Source organism: Sinocyclocheilus anshuiensis, unplaced genomic scaffold, assembly GCF_001515605.1.
Source record: "Sinocyclocheilus anshuiensis isolate Anshui unplaced genomic scaffold, SAMN03320099.WGS_v1.1 scaffold185, whole genome shotgun sequence".
Classification (NCBI taxonomy): Eukaryota; Metazoa; Chordata; class Actinopteri; order Cypriniformes; family Cyprinidae; genus Sinocyclocheilus; species Sinocyclocheilus anshuiensis.
This window is the reverse complement of record NW_015539887.1, coordinates 1,674,280-1,696,794: the sequence shown is the minus strand read 5'-3', so window position 1 is coordinate 1,696,794 and position 22,515 is coordinate 1,674,280. Positions and strand designations below refer to the sequence as shown.

Genomic DNA, 22,515 nt, shown 5'->3' with positions numbered 1-22,515 from the left:
GCGTACTCGTAGAAGGGGAGATCGAGGCGAGCTAGGGCGGCGACGCGAGCGGCAATTTCCATCGCCGCGGGGGGGGAAAACCAGGAAACAACAACTTTCAAAAAGACGAGGAAAAACAAACGCAGTACATGATGACAAAACATTTTTTTTGGGGGGGTGAACTATCCCTTTAACACTGTATCTTTTTCTTGCAAATCCCCCAAAAAACAACAACAATACAAAACAAACAAACAAAAAAAAAACTAAACTAAACAAAAACTAAAAACTAAATTATGCCTAACATAATGGCACAAAACAAAACACAGAACCACACATAAAAAACATAATTATGCCAAACATAATGGCACAAACAAAACAAAACAAAACAAAACAAAAGAAGACATGAGGACATGAGGTGACATGTGGCAAGTATGGTTCCATACTCGGAATTTGTGCTCTGCATTTCACCCATCCAAGTGCACACACACACAGCAGTGAGTAGTGAACAAACACACACACACCGTGAACACACACCCGGAAAAACATAATTATGCTAAAATAAAAGATTAAGATTAAATATAAAACATAATATATTTATTTATATATTTTATTGATTGATTGATTGATTGATTGATTGGCATTTTAAACTTTTGTTTATTTATTTAATCATTTATTTATTTTATCACACTATTCCACAGACTTTCTAAAAACCCCTCCTGTGTCCCTTGGGTACCCTGTGTGAAAACCTCATCAAAATTATAATTTTGTGTGAGTATGGAATAAATACAATTCTAATGAATGACACAGTAATAACCACAGCAGCCATGCTGACTTTTTCTGCTGTAAACTAACATGGATTATTAAAGGCAAATCGTGTTGAATTTTACAAAAAAGACACATACTAATCCTAATTTAGGCTACATAGAAGTCTGCATGTTTCTGCTGAAAAGAAATACTTAATTTCAATATTCATGGCACAGCGCTGTTTCAACATTTCACACCTGCTTAAACTAGATTGCGAGTGAAAAAGAAACAGGGGTTTATGCTGAAATATGGTTCAACTGAATTCGCCCTTTACACTTTGTTCTTTAGCACACACACACACACACACTTCCACATGTACATCCATCCATCTCTATGAAAAATATATTTTATCAACCCTAATCGCACACATACAGCATCCAGATGTCTATTCAGTGTGTTTACATCTGGAAGATGTCATTTTTAGAGCATATTCTCATTTGCAATACATCTCTGTTGTTCCCTGTCAGATGCTAGAATGATATTCAGCAGATGTTTTCATGGTTCATAATTTAAAATCCGCTCTTTTGAAGATGTTTATCAAATAGCAGTTAGCAATAAACTACAACTCAGGGATAATGCATTCTTTAAAGACATATGTGTACTTACTCGGAATTACTTCAATTAGTGACACAATTCATTCTCGTTCCTGCAGTGAGAGTTCAGAGTTGGGTCAGAGTTGCTGATTTCATCAGCTGTAGGACTTCAGCTGTCTGGAAGTGAATATTTTTTAGCAGTCTGAGGCTGTCAGAAAACAGAAATCCAGCCGAGGCAGAGAACGCATCACTGTTATGAGGCTTTTGTAGTCCCTCTTTACTTGTATTCCACACTTGTATGCATTTGACAATGCCAAGGATGCGAATCTGACTACGATAAGGAAAGTTTGTGAAAGATTGGACATGAATGTCTTTCATTATCTCTCATGCTGAACGTCTGGCGAGTGGAAACATTACCACAGAATTTATATAGCTGATAATGACCGCAGGAGACATCTGTCTATGGTGACTACTGTTTCCTGCTGATTTTAAACTGTGGACAGCAATCTGCTGCATATTTGCACATCATTTTGAGGAGAACATTGGGAAAAGATATGGAGCAACATGTTTTTCAATACAAAAAAAAATGATTTCAAGGCCTAGGAACTTGATTTGAGTGCTAAGACTAATAAGGCCTGAGTCCTGGAAAAATTACACTTGAAGACAAATTCTTCAGGTTCTTTCACAATTTCAATCTACCATCTCAAACACAGACTCAAGACTCAACACAACCACGCTTATATGACAATTCTGGAAAGAAAAAAAAAATTAAAATAGCAAAGGAAAACTAAACAGCAATGCAACGTAATTAAAAAGCAGTTAGGGCAACGACTGGTCCAAGAGTGGTGAACTCAGTTTAGGTCTTTAGATTGTGCCGCTTTTTCCTCCTCTAACATTGTTTACTGCTTGGAAAAGCACTAGGAATTATTGAAAATTTACAACTCTGAGAGTCTTTTCTTTCTACAAGAGTGTTTCAAAGTGTCAAACAATAAGCCAAATGCGACAAATTCATCATGTAAAGTTTTAAAGGATCATAAATCACAACTCAAAGCTAACTACAAATCACACAGGGTAAACTGAAAGCAGTTGTTTCCATTACAGCTCATTTAACAGACAAAAATCTATAAGAGCTTGTCAACTGTAGGTTAGGCTGTTACTCTGTGGTGTTCATGGGTCATTTCTTGAACATCAGCCTGTCCTGACTGACCTCAGGGAGTATCTACAGTTAAAAAAAGTAGAAGTTCTGAAAGAGTATAGAATGATGGTCATATGGGGACGTGCACAAAGAGTGGGCGGATGAAGTGATCTCATTTGGTGCAATAACTGTAACTGTATGAAAGACGTAAGCGCTGATAAAAGAATTGTAATGTTTCATTATAAACAGAGGGAGGAATTCACTAAAATTATTTGTGTCCATTTATAGCATGTCTGTGTTGTGTTGTTTAAGAATTCGATTCACCAAAAGAATCTTGCAAATCCCCAAAAGAAAAGAAAACAATACAAACAAACAAACAACAAACTAAACTAAACAAAAAACACAAAAACAACAACAACAAAAAACAATTATCCCAAACATAATGGCACAAAACAAAAAAGCATACACACATACAAAAAAACATAATTATGCTAAAAAATAATGGCACAAACAAAACAAAGCAAACAAAACCATAATTATGCTAAAAAATAATGGCACAAAAAACTCAAACAAAAGTAATAAGAAACAAAACAAAACAAAAATTTAAACAGATATATGATGTTTAATGGCACAAACATGGCAAAATAGAGACAGACAGACATACTGTACATTATACAAGCATAACAAAAAGTTTTAAAAAATTATATTTAAAAAATAATTTGCACTTAATAATGACTTGAATAATGAATAAATAAAATGACTTGTGTAAATTGTTTTGTGTCTCATTTACTAACTTTACATTGTATTAATTGAAAACATATCACATTGACATAAACCATTAAAAAAAAAACATAACGTTTAGACAGTAATGAGCACATGTACTGTATCATACTAGACATGATGCATTCTATAGCTAATGAAGCACTTACTCCACTGTATTCTGTACATTATACAAAACCCAGACCTAATTTAGTGATTTACTCTGCAAGCTCACAAAACCCACTAAACAATGCCAACCTCCATTAACTTATATGTCTATAATTTGGCCATAACCGCAATGTGCTTTTAAATATTACTCTTGGGTGGGGATTGGGGCGAGTTGCTAGTGAAAATTTGCCGCTCAAGTCACCTCACGATCAGGTCTGTTTAGGGTTCTGCTTGTTACTAATGCCCCCAGAACCCGGTGCGAGACAATTACCTCAGATTTCTTTCACATGTTTGAAAATTCATTATGTCTTTATTTGCAGCGAGGGCTAATGGTAATAAACGGAGACCAGTTTTATTGGGACCACACGTTGGCATCGTTGAGTTTAATCAGGAGTCTGACCTCGTTTTCAAATTATAGAGCCCCGACTCCCAGACACGTTGATTATGGCAAATCAGTGTCAAGATCTACACCGAGCCTGCAAACCTTAATAAACCATTAGCTCATCCGGCAGAAAAAAAACAAGTGCACCAGAGCTCAGGCTTTCCATCAGCCCAACAAAAGCATCTCCTCAGCAGCCAAATGTTTGTGCGAGTAAACGACTATGATTAAGGCATCTGGATTATGCCCTGTCGGAAAGCCACGGTTTACTCGCAGGCAGCACGGGGGTTTCTGGGCTCTGAAAATTAGCCATCTGATGGTGATTGGTGCTTTTCACGACTGCTGCAGCAACCATGAGCTATGTTGTGTACATTACCACACCGCTAAATCTCATTGCCATTGACCGCTGAGGTTCTCCGCAAACGCGCTAAATGACAGGCACTGCATATAAGAGCCTAAAAGACTCATCATTCATGTTTATGAATAAACAGATTATTTATATGCAGCTTCCTCTGATGTTAATACTTGGACCTTTAAGTCACCACATTCAGGAAGTCCTGTTTAAATTTGGATGATCATATGGTTGCAATTTGGAAAAAAAGGTAGATAAAACGTTTTCATCGGTTGCGAAGTGCTGTTCACTAAACTCTAAGACACTTTTTTGTGCAGTATTTTGGCACTAACCACACACAATCCAGTTTAATCAAATGGCACTGTGTCGCATATAAAATCCATTAGTGTCATTTGTTACTATACAAACACAGTTCTTATCTATGCAAATTAGGCTCATTATAGATTTCATATAGATTTAGCCTTAAAGCCCATTCACACCAAGAATGATAGCTGTAACAGTAACTGTAACTATGTAGTTTTAAATATTTGTCCCAATTCTATGGGAACAGTGAAGCCCACAACACAAGATAATGATTAAATGATAAAATACATTGACTTGAAAAGACTTGAAATTCACTGAAAATTTGCTATCAAGTTTCTTCCAGCTAAAATATGAGTCCTCTATCCATAATATTGCTTTCTTCAGTGGAAATGCCATCTCGTCTGAATCAAGAGAGAAATATACACAGATCAAGCACAAGAAGCAGAAGATGGACTTTTTTACTAGGAAAAGCGTTATTTTGTATTATGGGCTCATATTTTGTTGAGAATCTGTGGTTTAAAGCTAAAATGCCTTAATGATGGATTTGTTTCCTAAAAACATGCAGCTTACTTTACAAAACATTAATTGATGGACTGGAGTCATGTGAATTACTTGTGGATTATTGTGATGTTTTTATCAGCTGTTTGGACTCTCATTCTGACAGCACCCATTCACTGCAGAGGATCTATTGTTGAGCAAGTGATGTAATTTTACATTTCTACAAATCTTTTTCTATGAAGAAACAAACTCATCTACATCTTGCATAGCCTAAGAGAGAGTACATGTTCAGCAAATTTTCAATTTTAAAAACGGCAGATGAAGTAACTGCAACATATGCATACAATAAACAGAATGTTATCACCTGTTGGTGTAGATGCTACAAAAAGTTATCATTACAGTTATCATTCTTGATATGAACTGGCCTTTTTACACAAAACTCTATCAGTCTGTTGGTATTAGCATTGCCTAATTATCACCTGAAATAAAGCATGTGGCAAAAGGTATTTAATTTAAAATAGACTTTTTGAAACACAAGTACATTTTGAAAAGCCGATTTAGGTGCTATACAGTCCCAGTAAAGTATGCTAGATCACAGTAGTCTGCTGCAACTAGGGTTGCAAAAAGGTGGAACATTTCCAGTAAATTTCGAAAATATTCCAGAAATTTTGGAAACTTTCCAGGATCTTTTGGAATATTCCAGGGATTTTTGGAAAATTTCCGGAAATTTTCCACCCCTTTGCAACCCTAGCTGCAACGGAAACAAACTGCAAGAATGCGAACTGTGCCATGCAAATCTCATTAAACACATATTTTATGGGTGCATTTGAGATGATTTGCATAATTCCACATAAACTGTGTGCTAAAATAATGTGCACATCATGTGCAAACAAACGCTGTTATCAGTGGGCATAATTAATTTTTAGTTAATTCCCTACAGAGGTACAAAAGGCAGAAAGTCAAATCTTCTCTAATGGATTATCAAGATGCTGACTGTCACTAGTTTCAGATTTCATTAATTAGAAAGACAGACTTTACAGTTGTGTTCGTTTTACCATGGCATTTCCTGCAGGAAACATTCCAGTCAGAATTCATCTTTTCCCGCTCCAGCAGTATCAATGTCAAGATTCTTCATTTTAACATGAGGCACAATAAAGAAACAACTGGAACGGAGCCACAGATGCCAGCCTTTCAAGCTGCTAACTCAAATCAAATGTGGCCAGAGCTTTTTATTGGTCAATTTATAGGTGTGATGAGTGCATTAGCAGCATTTGACTGTTACATAATCACTAATTGAAAGAACATCCACCCTGGACACCTTTTTCAACAAGATCTGCTTCCAGCTTACACAAAAAGAGTAATAATGAGAGCCAGGAACATATTTTCATCACACCAGAAGCCAAAAACCTAATTATTCCTTCATTTTTTTTCAGTCATTCCTTGAATTGGAATTCGTTACATTTCTCAGGACCATGAATCTAAAAAAATATTTCTAGTTAATAATTTGCAGATTGCATGTCACTGGCTTAAAAATATTGCCCATTTACTATTTGACAAGGCATATGCAAAAGTGCATATTTTCCCAAACTATACTCAGCAATGACTGATTTTCATGAACAGTTCAACCCAAATATTCAGATGTGTGCAGCGCATTTTATAGAGGACTGTTTCCTAAGAGAGTAGACTACAATGCCGGCAGTTCTGACTCACAGTCTGTAAGTACGTTTTCATATTTAAAGAATTTGCTACTGATGATTTGTTCATCAGAAACACAAAAAAATGCGAGTTTTGAGCAGTGTAGAATAGCACTTGTTGTTTGTCGTTTCTCCGATCACAAATGCAGACATAGTTTTATGTTTACGCGGCACGATGCAAGTAACAACCCAAGTAATCCATACATACAAAGAAAACTAAACAAATAGGTTCAGAAATCAAGTTCTGTGTAATAAAATGGAATGACCCAAGGAAAAAGTATTGAACACGCTTACTGAAATGTATTTAATACTTAGTACAAAAGCCTTTGTTGTTAATGACAGCTTCAAGACGCCTTCTGTCTGGAGAAACTAGTTGCATGCATTGCTCAGGTTTGGATTCAAGTCAGGTGATTGGCTGGGCCATTCTAGCAGCTTTACTTTCTTTTGCTGAAACAAATTGAGAGTTTCCTTGGCTGTGTGTTTGGCATCATTGTCTCGCTGGAATGTCCACCCTTGTTTGATCACAGGCTTGTCTAAATGTGGTGCAGCAAACTTTAAACGAGCTTCAACATGCTTTTTCTTCAGCAATAGAGCCTTACCTGGTGAGCGTGCATACAGGCCACGGCGGTTGAGTGCATTACTTATTGTTTTCTTTGAAACAATTGTACCTGCTAATTCCAGGTCTTTCTGAAGATCTCCACAAGTGGTCCTTGGCTCTTAGACAACTCTTCTGATAATTTTTTTCACTGCTCTGTCAGAAATTTTGCGAGGAGCACCTGGTCTGGTTTAAGGTGAAATTATGTTCTTTCCACTTCCGGATTATGGCCCCAACAGTGCTCACTGGAACATTCAGAAGTAGAAATCCTTCTGTAACCAATGCCATCAGTTTTGCAGTAATAAGGTTGTGAAGGCCTTGAGAGAGCTCTTTGCTTTTACCCATCATGAAATGTTTCTTGTGTGACACCTTTTTATAGGCCATCTGTTGGGACTAAACCAGCTAATATTAATTTCCACTGACAAGGGGCAGAATTGCTTTATAATTACTGATAGATTTCTGTTGGTGTCTTGGCTTTCCATGCCTTTTTGCACCTCCATTTCTTCATGTGTTCAATACTTTTTCCCTGTGTCATTCCACTTTATTACACAGAACTTAGGCCATGTCCACACGTACATGGCTATTTTTTTTTTTTTTAAGTTTTTTAAGTTTAAGAAGTTTTGTGTGACACCTTTTTATAGGCCATCTGTTGGGACTAAACCAGCTAATATTAATTTCCACTGACAAGGGGCAGAATTGCTTTATAATTACTGATAGATTTCTGTTGGTGTCTTGGCTTTCCATGCCTTTTTGCACCTCCATTTCTTCATGTGTTCAATACTTTTTCCCTGTGTCATTCCACTTTATTACACAGAACTTAGGCCATGTCCACACGTACATGGCTATTTTTTTTTTTTTTAAGTTTTTTAAGTTTAAGAAGTTTTTCCTTCCGTTTTTAAAAAAATCTCCGTCCACATGAAAATGCAAACGCATGCTATGAAGCACTGTCAAGAGCATGCCAAACCAACAGGTGGCAATATAATCTCCACCGTAAAGACACATTGGCCAATCAGAAGCCTGAAAAAGTTTGCAGTAGGCAGAGATAACAGCGCAGGCTCCGACGTCACAAGCCAAAAACTCCGGTTTCGCTGTCTACACGATAACACTGCAACCGGAGTTTTTGAAAATCTTCACCCTGGCAGGCATTTTCAAAAATGTTCGGTTTTAGTGACCTGGTGCTGTGTTTGCGTGTGGACGAACGGCCAAACAGCATAGAAAAGGCTGCGGTTTTAAAAGTAACCACGTTCGTGTGGACAGGGCCTTAATTTCTGCACTTATTTGTATTGTTTTCTTTGTATGTATGGATTTTTTAATAAAAAGAAATGAAAATTTCTACTTAAACTGTGAATACTTTTAAATAATATTTTAACATATTTCAACATTTTGCTTTAGTTAAATGACAAAGTAAAAGTAAATTATTTAATTTTGGAAATAATTACTTTTTGTCTTTATAATACGACTTTCTCATCATACAAAAAAAAAAGAAATGTAACCGCCTTTACATTTTCAGAATGGGACCACTCACAAGGGATACCCTTCACATTTGGGGGTCCTTGGCAACAAAATGTTTTTAAAAACCCTGGTCTAGAACCCATTAGACTCAAGCTTACATAGTTGACCCATGTAACTTCCCATAATAATAATGATGGACAGTCAAAACATTGAGGTCATTGAGCTCATACTGGGCACAGCAGTAGCCACAGCAGTAGCCAAACACTCCTGTCATTTAATGAAGCGGTCAGCATGGACATGGAAAATATAAATCAGGCTTAACTGCACAAGTGCAAAAGGTTTTGCTAATGAGCCCAGACAAGTGCAAGAAAATAGTTGTTCTATCAGGATCAGTGGATCAAATTATTTGGCACCAATTATGATGATGCATGATTAACAATACATGACTGACATCACATAAAACCTGCAGTCATAAACTGCAGTTGATTTTAACTCTTAAAGTTCAAATGCAGTGACAAATATAAGGCTGTAATTGATCTAACTGGAAAAAATAAATAAACCATTTCAGGACCAATTTTAGCACCACCTCGGTGCATACTAGTTCTTTGATAAAGAATGTGCAAATAAAAATCATGCAAAATGGATTAATTTAATCTTTGAATTTATTTTGAACACAATATACATCGAGTGTTTACACTAGTCTACCATACCAAATTTAAATCCAAAAGTGAAATTACCAATTTCAGTGCAACAACAAAATCGAATTTGATTTGAATACGTTCAGCTTTAAACTATTTAAACATTAATGTGGATTAATAATTATAAATAAATAATACATGAAAACAAATTTACAATTAAGTAAACACTGCTTCAAAAAGACAATAAATAGTCAGTAATAAGTGGCTGATCAATTTGAAAGTTGAAACTGATTATTTTCTTCATTCAAAAACAATGTAAACCACAAAGCATGTTTTAAAAATATTTTATTAACATTAACCAGTATTGTTATTGTTAACCAAAACTAAAACTATTAAAACATCTTTTCATTAAAATAAATAAAATTAAATTAAATTAAATTAAATAAACAATGAAAATATGAAATGTTGCATTGGCAACTAACTGAAATAAAATAGGTTGAAGTACTAAAATAAAATAAAAAATATATATGAAGCATAAATAAAAATGAAGCATAATTAAAATATCTTGAAAAAACTAACTAATTTAAAAAATCACAAAATGTCGCTAAAACAAACTAAAAATCTAATGAAAACTGCAAATACACAACAAAACTCATTCAAAATAGTCGTCCTGCTCACAAAAACGGAGAGACACATTAAGCCTGAAGAGCAGCAGCTGTCATCTTGGGTCATCCGCTTAGAGAGCGAGAGAGAGTCTTACCCAGCCCTTACCTCCCACCTTTGACCCAAATTGGCCTTCAATCACACAAGCACACAGCTGGTCAGAAAAGCGATCCCATCATTGCTACAAGGAATGCAGCGTGGTTTAGGACAGGTCCCGGGACAGAGGATAGAATGGCAAGAAAAAAATTCAACAAGAGAGGCAAGGCAACATCTGCAGAGCATAGTGGTTCTCTTATCAAGCTGCTCTTTCCATATGGGTTTAAATCATAGATATGGAACATTGATTCCACAGAGACAAACAACGTAGTGACTCAAAGCAGGTTATCAAGACACAAATCAACAAGCAAACGTTCAGAGCTGTTGATAGGTGAAGCTTCTCGGAAGGGTTTGCTACTAGAGGTACTTTTGCTAAGCTGCTGCCCTCTTTCATGGTTTGCAAATTGCGAGAGAGCGAAAGGGAAAATTACTCGCAGGCAGGTGTCTGAGCAGGTCTGGTTCGTAAAATCTCTCTCAACAGATTCTCAGACCTTGCCAGGAGTTTCAGCAACTTTATTTTTGGACCAAAATACCCCTAGCAGAACAGCTTTGGAGTTCCCAAACGGTGCCGCAATCCGTCAGGCACGCAGGATCGGTAAATTGAGTTGACTGTGAGAGATAACTGCACTTCTTTCATTGGGCAATTTTTGTCCCTGGTACCCTTAAATAACACTTTTGCAAAACGTACAAATTAAAATCTGACAGTTCTAAGCTTAATGGCTTTTGCAGGCTGACGGATATATTTTCCCCTGCAGTCTGGAGAGGGAAAACCGTACGAGCCACGTGTGCTTGGCTGCAGTGCAGCATGCCACTAAGTTTATACTGCTCGCTACAGACACACACTTGTCTTAAACACCGACTACCAGTTCCTGTAGACAACGATAGTGAATCACTTAGACGTTTGACTGTCGGCATGAAGTCTGGTCCACATTGCGGATTATTCCAACAAAGAACCGCCCATTTAGACATGAAAAAGCCAACTGACTGATATGTAAAGCAGCCAACCGCAGTTGTAGAGGATGTTTAAGGGTGGGTAAATGTGAAATCAGATCACTTTAAAAGCTTAAATAAAGGTGTGCTAGTATCTCAAACAAAACTTTGAATCTTTCGAAATATTTGATGTCATAAAATTTGAGTTAAAAAAAACTCAATTTTTTTAGGCCTGTTAAATAAAAAAGTGCACTTCACAGGTAAAAACTGTTAAATATTATTTTCTAAAAATATTTACATTTTCAGTAACACTTTAGAATAAGGTTTCATTTGTTAACATTACTACATTAATATTACATTCCATTACTTAAATTACTACATTCCATTTGTTAACTAACTACATTTCTGTCATGACAACTCTCGGAGGGATTGGCATGGTAATGTACATGACAATGTTAATGTATTTGGTCTTGGCGGAATAGATCTGCTACGCTGCATTGCTCAAGGGCACCTCAGTCATGGTATTGAAGGTGGGAGAGAGCACTGTACATTCACTCCCCCCACCTACAATCCCTGCCGGTACGAGACTCGAACCCACAACCTTTGGGTTATGAGTCCGACTCTCTAACCATTAGGCCACAACTTCCCCAATAACATCTGTCTGTCTGTGTGTGTTCAAGAATCATCCAAAAAATGTGACATATATATAAAATGTCATATATATATATATATAAACACTTTGCAGTGCACGAGGCAGCAAGTTTAATTTTTAATGAGCCAAAAAGAATGCACATCACACCTCTGTTTATCAATTTGCACTGGCTACCAATAGCTGCTCGCATAAAGTTCAAGGCATTAATGTTTGCCTACAAAACCAAAACCCCCACTGGCTCTGCACCCCTTTACCTAAATTCATTACTTCAGATTATGTGCCCTCTAGAAGCTTGCGTTCTGCAAGTGAACGGTGCTTTATTGTGCCATCCCAAAGAGGCACAAAATCACTTTCACGGACTTTTAAATTAAATGTTCCCTCCTGGTGGAATGACCTGCCCAACTCAATCCGAGCATCTTCAAGACTCTAGCACTCTCTATTCTAATTCTATTCTTTAAAAAAAATTGTCCCTTTTAGACTTGCACTCTATTCATTTACTGCTTGTTTTCTTTAAAAAAAAAAAACTAATACTAGCAGATGGAAACCCAGCTACTGTGGCAGCCTGGTAACTTGTAAAACATAACTTTCAAGCACACTGATAAAAGCCATTTTTATGTCCAGTGAGCATCAGACGGTCCATATACTGTGTTTCGTGGGTGTGCTGTCTGAGACTAAGAGTCACAGGGGTAACATAAACCTCTGAAGTGAGTTACATAGTAAACTTCCAGAGAAACTACACGGTTTATATGTTTAATGGGTTTTGTGGGTACTGTCTGTGACACTTAATCCTTCGTGACACAGAGATAGCCATAGCCGTCCTGCTTCCACACAATGACACAGATGTTAATCTGGGATAAGGCTTACGGAGGTAATGAAGCCTGATTCTGTCAACAGGGTTTAGGGACATGAGATAAACAACGAGATTGTGAAGAAATATACAGTAACTATGCAATATAATGTGAGTCCAAACATGCTACAGTTATTCTTTTTTTTATATTCTGGCAGGAAGATGTTACCATGGCATATTTGTGAGTGTTTTTAAAACTAATCACACACATTATAAATTTAAAAAAGCCTTCTAACCAAAACAGAATTAGATTTTAATGTTTTAAAACTCCAATATACTTGACACAAGCTGAGGTGTGTGTGTGTGTGTGTGTGTGTGTGTGAAGCATTACCCTGGCATTCATATAAAGTTGCTGCATTAGCTGTTTTATATCGATTGAGAAATCAAGCATGGAACATATTTAAACTAGATCATAAACGTTGTGGCGTGAGGGCCTATTAGCAACAGGAAAACTTTACCACACAGTAAAAATCAAGCAGGGGCTTCGGTACGTATAATTTACACATCCGTCATCAAACAAGCAACAAATGAGAAAAGAATTCCTAAACAATCTAATGCACCCAGAATCTGCTGACTAAGCCAGAAATTTTAAAGGGTGAAGACTGAGTACTAAATGTTTTTCTCACCATTTATAGTTTATTTGAAGCGCAAAGGCATCTTGTTACTCACCTATGCTGGCATGGACTCTGACAGACAGCTGTGTTCTCAGGATAATACTGTGCTTTTTTCCTCTCCTAAAGAAAAAACAAAACAAAACAAGAGATCATCCTGCTGAAAATCTAATAAATGTTAAAAAATTTACAGAGCTATGTTTGACGATATGATATGATATAGACCGTATATCCATATGATGGACCAAAGTATGGTTTCTCTTTACGAATATATGAATTTAGTGCACTTTTTAACTGTCAAACTGTTTTCTCAGTGCATTGATTAAAAATCCTGCTAATTCATATTCAAAGAAACAAATAAATCATGATTCATTACATTACATTACAATATTTAAGATATATACATAGACAAATAATTGCAACATTTGGTAAAAGTAGTCATGTTACTTTCATGTTGTGATATTTAGATGACTGATTATATTTTTCTAAATTTTTTACAAAAAGCAAAACAAAGCGAAACAATAAAAAACAAATAAAGCAAAGCAAAACACAATAAAACAAAACATAGCAAAAGCAACACAAAGTAAAAAAGCAAAAATAAAAATGAAACGGAGCAAAACAAAGCAAATGAAAGAAAACAAAACAAAATCAAAACAAAGCAAAAGCAAGAACGAAACAAAAGGCAAAACAAAACAAAAGCAACACAGTAAAAATGCAAAAACAAAAAGTGAAACAAAACAAACAAAAACTAAACTAAACAGCAAAAGCAATACAAAGTAAAAGCAAAAACAAACATTGAACAAAAAACAAAACAAAGTAAAATTATACAAAAACAAAAAACAAAGAAAGCAAAGCCAAACAAAGCAAAACAAAAACACTCAGTTTAGTAACGAATTGAAAACCAGTAAATCATGAATCAAATGCTAGATAAATTATCACAGGAGTACAGTAAGTTAAACAACCTTGTGTTATGATTGATCAATATACAAACAAGCTTCTCCCAAACATTCATTTGGAACTCCATATATAGGAGAGCTTTTTAACACAACACAAAGCAACCAACCTTATTTATATACACTTGTGAAGGTGAATTAATGTTCCACAGCACATCTGTTTACACCAGAAGCCTGATTCTGTGTTGCATCTGCTCTTACTGTATATTTAGGTCAGGTGAATTAAGCTTCTAAAGTCTTGAGAGACTAAAACCATGTGTGGCCTTGAGCTCCAAAAGACAGTAAAAATCCAACTGACTTCCTGTGACTTACTACTAACTGCCAAGTGACTCATGGGAGGGAGAAACTGGACGGACTGAGTGGGTGAAGAGAGGCATGTTGTGAAAAAAGGGTCAGATATCGTCCAGAATCCCCCTGACCTGGAGAGCAGAGGTGGCTGTGGGGATGACATGTAGGTCACGCCATCCATATTAAAGTGTGACGGACGAGTACGGGCACAGACCCGACCCCCGTCTCTTCCATAGATTATCAGGCCTGATGAAAGGAGGATCTGTCTGTCTCATGAATAACTGGAAGTAAACACACAATGGAATGAGATGCAGCTGCATTTGAGTTGGAGGAGATGGATGGATGCTTAACGCTCAGCTTTAGAACAAGTTGACCAACCGCAATCCAGATCGGCAATGACTCTGTAGTAACATCCGTGTGGGCTGAAGCCTCCATTTACCAGACATGAGATAAACACATAAGGTGGACAAGAAGCAACACAGTAAAGAAATGCAGACAAAACAGAAACTCGTGGAGATTGGAGAAAAGATATTTTTCTTCTAAAAGATTGACTTCCTCAAACCTACAGCATATGATACCGCAGGTTTGCTTCCCGAAAGCAGGACAGCAACACAGAGACCTGTAAACAAATGCAGCATTGTACAGGTTATACAATGAAAGTTTGATGTCTGGTCTTGTTGGCAACATGCCACAGATCGGGGCATCTCCATAAGTGATTACCTACCTTCAGTCTCCAAAACGACCAGTTATTTACAAAAATATATATTATTTTAAATTCAATTAAATATATAGAAAATTTTAAAATACATTCAAAAAAAATTATTTATTCTGGTGTTTTATAGTTTAGTTTAGTTTAGTTTAGTTTAGTTTAGTTTAGTTTAGTTTAGTTTAGTTTAGTTTAGTTTAGTTTAGTTTAGTTTAGTTTAGTTTAGTTTAGTTTAGTTTAGTTTAGTTTAGTTTAGTTTAGTTTAGTTTAGTTTAGTTTAGTTTAGTTTAGTTTAGTTTAGTTTAGTTTAGTTTAGTTTAGTTTAGTTTAGTTTAGTTTAGTTTAGTTTAGTTTAGTTACCAGGGGGCTGTTTCATAAAACAAGTTTACCAAATAATACAGGCTTTTATCAGTTAGTCTGATTTATTGTCACTTGATTTGGTTTCATAAAGCAAATTTACCATAGCTCAAGCTCAGTCACTGTGGCAAATTATGCTGGGAAACTAATCTGGTCAAGAGCAGGCTAACTGTCAGGCTAAGCTGAGCTCTGACCAATAGGAATGCAATGACTCTCACACATACAATCATTGGACTTTATTATCAGTCCAAAAATACAAGTATACAAAAAAATGCAACTTAAATAATAAATCTAATAAATACAAATATAGGCTACAATCAACTATATTTAACTATACAACTATATTGTGCTTAAGATTAATAATAACAGTTTTAAGATATATGAAAACATTTTAACATAGTTGCTACTTGCACATTCAGTTGATCAGCCGTTTCTAGCCATGCAGCTTTTCATGGTTTTTTGACAGCTGTACCTTTTATGGTTATTAGTAGAATATTAAAACATTACATATCTAAAATTGCTCTTTAAAGCACTAAATTAAAAAGTTAAAATGAAATAAATGATAGAAAACAGAGTACATTTTAACTAGTAAGAGGAATACACATTAACACATTTGAACTAGTTATTAGAGCTGTATTAGCTACCTTACATTTGATTTACAGTTACTGCTATCATTCAAACGTACACTTATATGTAGGTTTAAAATTCTACATGTGTCACATTTAATGTCCAATAACAAATATTTTAACAGAATGTATATTTTACTCCGAAGTATTGTGCTATTATTCTCAGCCCTCTACGGACACCTTGGCAATTGAAAAATACAAGCAGACCCTTTGCAGTTCCGAATGATGTATACTATTACCTTTATGAGCAAAAATGACGGCGTATTTTTAAGTTTCCGCTGTTCTTACAAAAAAAAGCAAGTGCTCGCGCTGGCGCCTCCATGTCCTGCAGAGTCATTTAGTCGCCCAGAGTAAGATTTAGTCGCATATGCGAGTGATTTACTCGCAATGTAGAGGGTTGATTCTATTGCACTCAGTCTGTTTAGCACGCATGCGCTCGTTCACTCGCATAAGCCTCGCCCACACCTGACAAAAAAAAGGATATATTTGCATGACTTTCTAACATTTACAAATGGAGAATATACCTGTGACTTGTCAGTCCTGCACTTTGGAAAACACAACGTCTCAAATGCATTAAACAGCACAAATATATTTGCTGTTTGCAATGGTGGATCGATATGATCCATGATTGACATTAAGGGCTGCTTAAGAATAAGCGTGCAATAAGAATAACCAGGTTTTGGACTTTAATCCCAGCTTTTCTAAGCGTCCTTTATGAAACAGCCCCCAGAACTATATTTTACATTTTAACCTATTTTGTAATGTAATGCAATACCGTAATATAGAGTGATAAAAGTTTTTAAAAAAAATAAACAATTTTTCTAATACGTCATCTACATTTTTTTCATGTCATTTTGAAGTGTGCAATTTTCTAAATATAAAATACGGGCCCATGGCTATAGGCCAGAGACACATAAAAATCAACAGACACAGACAGCATCTGTCTGCACAACTTTAACTAAAGCAACTTGACAACACTTGCAACTTAATCTTTCTGCCATTGAAGCTAATGAGTAACTGGATCTATTTCATAATGAACTTGCCAGTAACATTAGCCTGGCTACTAACCATAACCGTACTCTACAGCGCCCTACATGCTCATTATCAAATTAAACGGTGAGTCTAAGAATACGCATGAGATACCCAGAGGAATCCAATTTTTGTATTTCTGGAGCAAAATGGAGAAACGCGCAGGAGAACTGGATTCTGAGGGTGAAGCTGTATGTCTTGGCTTTTCGTCTTGGCTTGATACTGTGAGAATTTCTGCATGTGGGTGCCTGCCAAGCGACTACATGGCTGTGGACGGTCTAGCACATGCGGTACGGCTGACATAGCGTGTATCATCCTGCACTGCTGTCCACGCCATTTCCCAGAGCACAGCTCCGCTGGAGAGAAGATCTGCAGCCGGATGACTCAGTCTTTTTCCACAGCTCATGGCCCAATGATTTGAGTTACCCAGACAAACGTGCCCAGCTTTGTGAAACAGACTAGCCCCTGCAACCTGAGATCTGTTTGGGGCCAAAAGGAGAAAGTGTCTCCAACATCGGCCACGTAACACCAGCAAAAGACACAGATAGCCTCATTAAGCTTATCCAAGACAAATTATCCTGACATTAGAATTTCACAAGCATGAAGAGACCTTTCGCAGCAGCTATGTTGCATAAGACGACAGATAAAACACTGTTGCACTGACAGTAGATGTAAATGGGTAGTCCAAAAACCAGTCGATAAGCAAGAAATCTGTTGATTTGGCATTAATAATCTAGCATTAACAATCTGTAATAGAGTTCTGCAAAATTTAATTCAACTGGCAACTGGAAACTTTTAGCCAAAATAACTTACAGTGCATTCAAGAAAAGCATGTTATCAGCATGTTATCAGCATGTTTATCAGTTTACTGCCTGGGATTCAAACCCACAACCTATCCATTTAGCAAATGTACCCACTCAAAATTTTACATTTTGTTACAATACAAATTATTCTTCCATATTTATATATCTAGTGGCAAGCTGTAACTTCATGCCTGCTATTAAAGATACAACAATATTGAGTAATGCAAAGATTACATATTAGGTAGAAGGTAATACTATGGTTAAAGGACTCATATTTTAGTCGAAAGCTATGGCTTGAAGTTAAAAAGTCTTTATAATGGTTTTTAATTGTAATTGTTTCCTACAAACACACAGTTTTTCACTTCACAAGACATTAATTGGTCATAGGATTACTTTTGGATTATTGTGATGTTTTTATCAGCTGTTTGGACTCATTCTGACGGCACCCATTCACTGCAGAGGATCCACTGGTGAGCAAGTGATGTAATGCTAAATTTCTCCAAATCTCTTCTGATTAGTGGTTCAACGAATCACAAATCTCACGGTTCGGATCATATTACGGTTTTTGAGCCACGGATAGGATTGTTTTTCGGATCAGCAAGAAAAAAAAAATCTGTAACTTTGCTTTCCATAAGTACCATACCACAGCAAAAACTCTTAGCCTAAGAAAGTTCAAACATTATAAAAGAGACAAGTGAACAGCCAGTAAAAATAAGAACAAATAGGCTACTGTAATGTGGTGTTTTGGGTTTTGTTTCCTGTTCATGTCAAGTCAAGTCTCGGATTATGTTTGGATGTTTGGATCACTGTAAATAAAGCTGCACTTGGGTTCTCACTTCAACTCGCCTTCAGTGGATGATTCGAATCATCCATTCAAGGGCACAATGGGAACATGAAGCTACTTATAGGAAACAAGAGGGTCACATGACAAGAACAAACCAATGGGAAACAAGACACATGACTAAGACAACCAATCAGAACATGACACAATGAACAGGGGAACCAATGGCATGAATACATGAGGGCAAGGGAAGCATGACACAAACAGGGACCATGAAACAATTACAAAATAAAAGACATGGAAAACATGAACATGAAACAAAACCCAAAACACCACATTACAGCTACACAAATTACAAGCATAGATAAATACAACAGAACAATTTTACAAATAAGGTCGGTAGTATTCAGATACAGAAATGTAATAATTAAGTGTAAAATAAAACTGCATAGTGTTCACTGTATAAATAAAAAAATAGATTCATCTTTGTCAAAAACGTGTTTTGTGGTTTGATGAGCATAATGACAGCAGCAGGTATTATTAGGCTGCTGCCCCTTTAAGACCTGGTGTATGGATCCAATATAGCCTAATGATACACATCCGATTTCTTTCTCAGCTGTTCTCGTTCACTTAAGACACAACAGACTGCATTTGCCACAATGATTGTTGAGATCGGTATTTTGTCATAATGTTATGTGTATATGCATCAAAGGCAAGGAGTAAATGAGATAAGAAAGATGGTTCAGTTCGGTTTTCGCACGCAGTCAAACGCGCCTCTCTGCGTGTGCGAGCTTCATGTTTGTGCGGCTGTGATAGAAAACAGCACTCGAGTAATGAATCGAGTTCCATTTCGCCTTGTGTGTGTAAACACGTACAATTGATAAACTTTCATTCTATTATGGTTAAATTTTGCAATTAATCCGCGGATCACATGCGTGCCGAACCGTGGTGGTTGGTCCGTATGAATCACGGATCAACTACGATCCGGTTAACCACTACTTCTGATGAAAAAACTATTTCTTCTACATCTTGGATGGCCAGAGGGTGAGAAAATGTTCAGCAATTTTTCATTTCTTGGTGAACTATACCTTTAAAATAAAGAAAATCAAAGTTTTGGTGCCAAGGTTTCAATCTGAGGTAAAGTTCACTGAAATGTTGAAAATCAAGTTATAGAAAACTCAACACATATAGATACTGTATTTAGGCTACAAGATGCATCAATTAAGACAAAGTACCACTCAATTTTTCCAGTTACCAAGATTGTCTCCAAATCATAGGGTTCCTCCACCTCCCAAATGCAAAACTGACTTTTGCTTCAATCCCTCACAGCCTCTTTATGTACATTCGTGACCAATTAAATACTGTATACTGTATCCTGATTAAAGTCTCTGGCAGAGAGCGTGAGCGAGGGATACTGTATTCAGGACTCTACTCTGGCAAATGAATTAACAAACCTAACCTCTGCAGGTTAATCATCACAACCCCTTAACAGACCATCATAACAAATGCTTGTCTGTGGGGAAAGTTGAAATTTAAAGCAGACTCAGACCTCTGAGATGAGCTAGCACAGCGCTCTGCTCTTTATTTACTCCCAAACGCCTTATAAACCCTGATCCTGGCCCCATGCAGTCTCTCCTGGGTCTGTGGAGTCATGCCAGTCTAACCAACTTTGACTCCTCACTACCCGCCTGTTTATGGAATATCACACTATGAAGTCCAATAAAGACACAAAAGGAGGGAAAAATGGAGAGGGAGAAAATTACAGAGAGAAGACCCATTGCCGACAGGTAACGTTTACCTCCTGCATACTTGGACCTGGTTCAAAAACAACCATTTGCCTATAGTGCAATTAACAGCAGACTATACAAGTCCTCTTGGAACAGATATGACTCAGCAAATAAGCTAGAAATTAAGTTTCTGAGCACCTGGTGCATTTATGGACCAGCACTTCTCAAGTATTTCTCAAGAAAAAAAAGGAATAGTTTACAAAAAATACAGAATTTGACATCATTTACTTACTCTTACGCTTCTTTTTCTTTTCTATGGAAAACAAAATGTAACATTCTGAAGACATTAGTCCATGCACTTTTCCATGCAATTACAATTATTGACTGAAGCTTTGAGCTTCAAAAAGGACACAACAGCAGCATGGGAGTATCATACGGTCCATACAAAGGTTTAAAACATCACAGAAAACCAAACGTTTAAGACATAAAAACATATGTACATTGATGAAAAAATGTAAAGTATAGTGATAACAAAGATGGTCTGAATGATTTACTTACAAATCACACTCATCTGGTTTGTTTTGGGCATGCAATATTGGCTCAACTGGCCCAAGTTGGAAAGGAAACCTGTTTGAAAACAATTAATTCTGCAGTACCATTTTGTGCCACTGGTGGTGCTGAAATTCCACAGAGCCTTTTTATATATTATTCACGTAAACTAGATTTAGCTTGAAGCACCGTAAATTTACAAAAAGCTGCAGAAGTACTATCACCTGTCAATCTATTCATAAGACTCTCTAAAAACAGAGATCATAGTAACACATACACGGCACCTCAGTGTTTCCACACTTTCGACCACAGCTCCTGTGCCTGTCATTTACTTCAGCAATAAAAAAAAATCCAGCGGTCCAGCTGAGCAGCCTCCTACCCCTCTATCCATGTAATCCGCACAAATATTTGAAGCGTTCCCATTAAAAGAACTAGGCGTTTCTCCAGAGCCAGAGGCTAACCGAGTCCGACAACAGCTCCTCCGGCACATCGGCCAGGAAAAAAAACGAGTTCAAGAAAAATATAAGACGACAGAGAAAGCAAGAGGGAGAGAGAATAGGAGAGGTTTCAATATTTAAAGAAAGTGAGATTTTGGACACATTTATTTATTAATGTTAACCGTTTTCTTCTAATTAAAACAGAGTTCTGGGCTTAAGGGCCAGTGATATGAAAGAGTTTTGAGTCGACAGAATTGTCACTTTTCCCATCTTCTCCCAGTGTTGTTTTATCACTATATCTTCTACATTCTTTCACCAATGTGCATATGTTTTAGATCTTGTATAAATTTTACATAACTTTTAGTTATACTTTTATATAACTTGTATAACTTTTTTTAGATCTTGTAAACTTATTTTAGTATTATTTATATATTATTATAGTATGTAATTTTACAAATTAGCATTTTTATATTTTAGCTTAATTTATTTCATATTTTTAATTATGTGATTTTGCCATTTTTAGCTTTTATTTTATTCCAATTTTAGTTTTAATAATTTTAGTACTTTAATGTAACAATTTTCAGTCAGAAATTGCTAGTAAATTCCACAAATAATTACAAAGAAACAGCAAGTAAAATTAAATTAAACATTGAAGTCAAATTTGAAGTAAAAAGCATTTCGAAATAGTATTTTCTTGTCAAACATACTTCAATAATCTTTTTATTTTCAACTTTGATATAAATAATATATTCTCTGATAAATAATTTTTACAGTGTAGCTGCCATGACAACATTTCTAATTTGCATTTTCATCTAATATTTATATTTTATTTTTTCTCACTTTATTTATAAATTTATATAACGATTTTAAAAAGTTTTTAACTATGGAGTTAAACTTGTAATTTTAGCTGGTTGGGTAACATTTTGTTGAAATTACAACTTGTAATAGTCTTGGAAGCATATAAACTTGTAATCATAAACTATGTTATTGAATTATAAACTTGTAAATTAAAAAATATATTTAAAAAAAATAATATTTTAACAAAAATATATTGTTTAATTTATTTTAAATAAACAATATTATCATTTTTATTTTTCTAATATATATATATACAGTGGGTACGGAAAGTATTCAGACCCCCTTCAATTTTTCACTCTTTGTTATATTGCAG

The 22,515-nt window shown here is 35.9% G+C and overlaps 1 protein-coding gene across 1 annotated transcript in view; it reads right to left on the bottom strand.

The window, feature by feature from the left end:
• fhod3b (formin homology 2 domain containing 3b) overlaps positions 1-22,515 on the bottom strand; it is a 207,723-nt gene that overhangs the window by 158,675 nt on the left and 26,533 nt on the right. Inside the window, exon 3 of the mRNA XM_016482239.1 lies at positions 13,147-13,211. Coding sequence (XP_016337725.1) covers positions 13,147-13,211 — 65 coding nt within the window. The remainder of the gene's footprint in view (positions 1-13,146; positions 13,212-22,515) is intronic.